The 5,173-nt window shown below is 36.3% G+C and overlaps 1 protein-coding gene across 1 annotated transcript; it reads left to right on the forward strand.

The window, feature by feature from the left end:
- The first annotated feature begins 872 nt into the window (after positions 1 to 872).
- Positions 873 to 2,674, forward strand: GPR148 (G protein-coupled receptor 148). Its single transcript, XM_070946276.1, has 2 exons — positions 873 to 1,011; positions 1,647 to 2,674. Exons 1-2 carry the CDS (start codon positions 873 to 875, stop codon positions 2,672 to 2,674), a joined length of 1,167 nt encoding a protein of 388 aa, XP_070802377.1.
- The last annotated feature ends 2,499 nt before the right edge of the window (positions 2,675 to 5,173 follow it).

The following is a 5,173-nucleotide window of genomic DNA, read 5'->3' on the forward strand; positions in this document are numbered from 1 at the left end:
ATTTTTCATAATAAAACTAAAAAATTTCCCCTCCTTTTTCTTTTTCTTCTTTGTTTTTTAAGCAAAGCATTGTACAGAATTATTTCCAAATCAGAATTGTAGAAATAAAAATATAAGAATGGCGAATTTAATCTTTTTAGGGAGGCCATGTGGTACAGACCAAGAATTGTTTAAGTAGTCATTGCTACTATTTCAACAATAAAGTTTTTCTATACATTTCTAAAATTAAATAATCTAAAATCTGAACATTTTGAGTTTGATCAATTTTTTTTTAGCTCCCTATCCTAAGTTAAAGGTGACCTTGGGCCAGTCGCTTTCTCTCAGGCCAATTCACCTAACAAGACTATTGTTGTTGTGGGGAAAATAGGAGGAGGAAGGTGTGTTGGATATGTGCTGCTTTGAGATATTTGTAAAAGTAATAAAGGCGGGAAAAAGGAAGGAAGGAAGGAAGGAAGGAAGGAAGGAAGGAAGGAAGGAAGGAAGGAAGGAAGGAAGGAAGGAAGGTTGTTGCCACATGTCACATTGTTGCTATAATTATATTTGGGGTACTTACTTCAAACAGCTTATCTATTTGCATGTATATGTGTGTCTGATTTGAAGGTTGGATACTTATCGCCACTGGAAACATGCAAGTTGAGAAATTCCAAAATGAAGCTGTGCAGAGCATGGTTTAGAGCAGTGTTCCCCAATTCGGCAACTTTAAAATGAGTAGACTTCAAGTGCCAGAATTCTGGCTGGGAAATTCTGGGCGTTAAAAGCTACACATAAGTTCCAAGGTTGAGAAAGAATAGCTGGTTGAGAGAAACTCTAGCTCCAATGCAAATGCATTCAAATGTAACAGAAACAGAGCTCATGTACATTAAGTCCCTTTCATGTTGTGCAATGGGAAACAACTCTTTTTCTGCCCTCTTAATGCTTCAGCCATTTTGGCATTAGAATTATTGAGCACTCCATCATTGGATAATCCTCTTTGGGATACTTCTGCCCAACTCTTAAGGACTAAATGGAAACGTACAAGTGCAGTTCTTCAGAGAATCATATATCATAAGGATTATAAGGCAGTTATATTTCATGAGCTAATAGCCCAGATCTTCTCGATTACATTGATTTAATACATTTATTGCACTTAAGCATAGCAACCATGACTTCTTCATTCATTTACAACTTGATTACACTAGCTTATTTTGAATGTACCTTTTTATATCATCACATCTGTTTAATCATGCTAATGGTCCATCTGCTTTTCTTGTGTGATGATGATTCTGTGAAGACAAAAGCAAATTCTTAATGATGAGCAACCCATTTATTTCTTTCCTCAAGCGCTTGCTCCATAGTTCATACTTTTTAAGTCTTGTGAGGAAATTTCTAATATATTATATTCTTTATTTTCAGAGAAGGATATATTCAATTTTTCAGGAGTTCAGGTTTCACTTTTGAAGTCTCGTAGAATAATATGCGCTTGTCTTCAGCTATTGTTTCGGAGTTGGCTACGAATAGTTTTCAAAACAAACATTTCTACAAAATGTTTGTTACTTGCTATCACAAATGTGCAACATTAAAGAACTCATTTTGTTGTTATTGAAGAACCTGTGTTTGTTGGCACTCTGAATTTCTTGGAGAAATGAGCTATTCTCTATGTGCATCAGCAAGGATTTTGCACGAGAACATCTCCTTCTATAGAGAATTGCGCTTAAATAATTCCTTCTCTGAGGATAACCCCTCTTTGAAAAGCCTGCAAGAATGGATTGTCTACCCTCCATATTTCAAACTGAAGATGTTTTTGATCCCACCAATAATTTGTCTTCTGGCAGCCATCCTGGTCATTCCTTTCATCTTATTTGTGATTTTTTCTCATGTCAACATACGTCAGGAAACAAGGTACCTTTTGTTGGGCAATGCTTTGGTTAGTGATTTGATGTATCTACTGCTCTACACTTTGTCTGCGGTTTTCAGTATGTCCACCTTCAACCTCTCAAAAAATGGTTGTGTCATGCTATTGTTTTTGCTAGCAATGACTTACTGTGGAGGCTTATTAACATCTGCAGCAATGGTGCTGGACACTTATTTGGCCATATTGTGGCCTTTGCATTATATTTCCATTCTGCCTTATTCCCGAGCAAAAAAACTGATTCTGTTCCTATGGATCTGCTCTGGGATTTTCCCTGGGATTGTTTTCCTAATACTACACATCACTCAAGACTCTGGGGAATGTCCGGTAGAAAACTGTTCTGTTCCAATAATACTAGCAATGACTTTACAAGGAAACAATGCCATGAAATTCTGCTACATACTCTCCGTGTCTGCCCTTTTTATCTGTCTGAGCCTCATTCTTTGTGGCTACATGGTCTTGTATTTTAAAACAAAGCAATCGGGAATATGGAGAAGTATTTTCTCCCGAGCCAGTGTGACATTCCTAATGCATCACATTATCCTATTCTTTCATTTCTCTCCTCTTCTGGCTGTTGTAGTGGAGTCACTCCTTTATGTCAATGCTGTAATTGGGCCACAGACAGGAATTTGGGTGTCTATGATAGTTTGTAATGTCCTGATTACTTTGCCCAAGGCTTTGTTACCTTATCTGTGTGGGCTTCGATACAGAGAGATATCATCATCCCTCAAGTTCTGCATCAAATGGAAACGTTCTACAGTAGTAGCTCCTACTACATTTACTTGAGCAGAAACAAGGCATTAGAGTAACTCTGACCTAAAGCTGTGTTATGCATCCCATAAAGTTAAACTTAAATTATTCATCATTTTATTGTTCTGTTAACCAAATTGTTTGTATTTTTTCCTAATTTGTTCCTAATATCAACATGATGCTATTATGCTAGATGATATTAAGGCTAATAATATTATTGCTATGGTTGAAATGTTCTGATACATGGGTTTACTCTTCAAGTAAGAAAATTAGGACCTAAATATGATAAAATGACAACCATACTAACCTCATTCTCAGAGTGAATGTTTATATATTTGACTTTATAAATTCCAGAGTATGAATCTTTTCACTAAAAAAGGGCTCAGCACTAATGCTTTGTACCAGCCAGTTTTATACCATGTTTTCCTTCCCTGGGAAAGAAATCCACATTCCATGGCAATGTTTTTGAGTTTCTTTATTGTTGAAGGTGGTAGAGGCCGGTAACAGCTGGTACTTTTGTTTTATGCTATTCTTCTTTCCATTTTGCTGGCTGAAAAAAAAAAGTGCATAGTAAAAGCACTTCCCTTATGACCTGTTCCCCTGGGATTTCATGGAAGTGTAGGAAGCCAGACCATTGGAGAAGTGAAAAAGAGGAATTAACATCTGCTCCTTGTAACTAAGGGTGCTCAAGAACATCATGGTTGACCAATGAAGATTTCTGTAAAGTTCTCTTCTTTTATAGAAAATCTTGAAGCAATTCAATAAGAATAAAACAAATGTAGGATAACTTTTCTGTATGAGATTAATTTTCTATATTTTATATGTCCCATTTCTTTTTATATACATATATGGGAAAAGATAGATTTGTCTATCTCAATCTTATTCAGGAATCCATGTTAATGGATTTCCACAATGTATTGTTCTTTCCAGTTTCTCTGTCACATTCCACTTTAGGGAACAGAGAATGTATTAATCCAGTCTGGCAGGCTAACTCAGCCAGCAGCAGAGTCTTAACTGAGGTTGTTCCCTTTTCCCCAAATCCTAGTTCCTCCCAGTAATGTGGGTTATGCCTGCAGATGTTTTAAGGTTGAAGATGGGGAAAGACACATTTGCTCCATATAGTTCCAGTTTAGGAGATCTGAAGGTTGAAATCTAAGACAACTGGAAGCATCAGTTTGAAAAAACCAACCTAAGCATCTCTGCTTTGAGACAGGAAGAACTCTAGAATACAAGCCTTTTTGATGCCTTCATCAGTGGCTCAAATCAATAATGAAACTGTATGGGAAAGAAAATAAACATTTAACAGTACATCCTGTTATCCTTTATGAGACAACTGTGTTTCCTCAGCAACATTTGGAGACATTTTCTACCCAGGAGTGCATCAATAATGTTCTGTTGCTAGAGAAAGGTAGGTTGCTAGCCAAATCTATCCTGTATGTATGGCTATAAACCAAATCCTGTCAGGCACATGTATTTGAAAGACCTTTCCTCCTGACAATGTACTGCTAAGCAATATATTTTAACACAGTCCTCAATGCTTATTTGGTAATCTTCATACAGTATGAGCTTTTCCATAATCCTATCTTTCACTCACTTAATATATTATACCACATTTTTAAGCCAACGAATCTCCTCCTTCAATGACACTTCTAGTGCAAAGAGAATGAAAACACAGGCAAATCTCTTAGATGGGACAGAGTTACGAGTTTTCTGCATCTCTTTGGTGCCATCTACTGGTGATCCAGGTATTAGCAGCCAATATGTCATTCTCACTATGTACCTTATCTGAGCAGGAAGGAAGGAGAAAGAGAGTAGCCTGAAACAATACATCTGCCAGTACCTCTAAATTCCTTCTTAAAGTTCCTGCTGCTGTTACTGAGCCAGTGTAGGAGGAGTGGCAACAATGGTATTAGCTCGCCTTCCCTTCATCTCTCTGCATTACTCAGGGTTCTACTGGAGTTCCTCCCTCAAAAATATTTTCCATTTCAGAAGTTCCTATGTCTCTGGGACTTCTGGACAGCCAGTTAGAAAAGACCTATGGAAGATTGGTTTGGACATGGTCTCTGCAGTGAGACTATTATATGCACGATGGAAAAATGTTGAAATACCCACAATAGAGAAATGGATTATGAAGATGATGGAAAGTGTGGAAATGACAAAATTGTTTGATTGAGAATATGACAAGTACTTTTATTAAAGACTAGAAACCTCTTATGGACTTTTTGCTGAAAATGGAAAAAAATTAACTGGTGGTTTATGGATTTGCTGATTTAAAAGAGTTGGTTTTTAAAAGAAGGAAACTATGATTAACATCAAAAGAGGGACTAGAAATAATAAATTTGTAACTGTTCTGAAGAAGATAGGAAGTCATATGTATACTATACTACACTACATTTCACACTTTTCCTTTTTTAATCCTACTTTATATCATTTCATGTATACCTTTTACTTCTGTAAAAATCTTTATTTTTATTTGATTTGAATATTGATTTATTTCTTAAGACAATTGTGTAGAGTGGAAATATCTGGCAAGAA

The sequence above is a fragment of the Pituophis catenifer genome, unplaced genomic scaffold, assembly GCF_029215685.1.
Source record: "Pituophis catenifer annectens isolate HBS135680 unplaced genomic scaffold, rPitCat1.0.hap2 SCAF_6, whole genome shotgun sequence".
NCBI classification, from domain to species: Eukaryota; Metazoa; Chordata; class Lepidosauria; order Squamata; family Colubridae; genus Pituophis; species Pituophis catenifer.

What these genes read in the sequence shown, in the direction of transcription:
- GPR148 (XM_070946276.1), top strand. Translation starts at nt 873, where the DNA reads ATGTTGTGCAATGGGAAACAACTCTTTTTCTGCCCTCTTAATGCTTCA. An exon ending in CTTAAGGACTAAATGGAAAC is followed by an intron (nt 1,012 to 1,646) that starts GTACAAGTGCAG and finishes TATGTGCATCAG; the next exon opens with CAAGGATTTTGCACGAGAAC.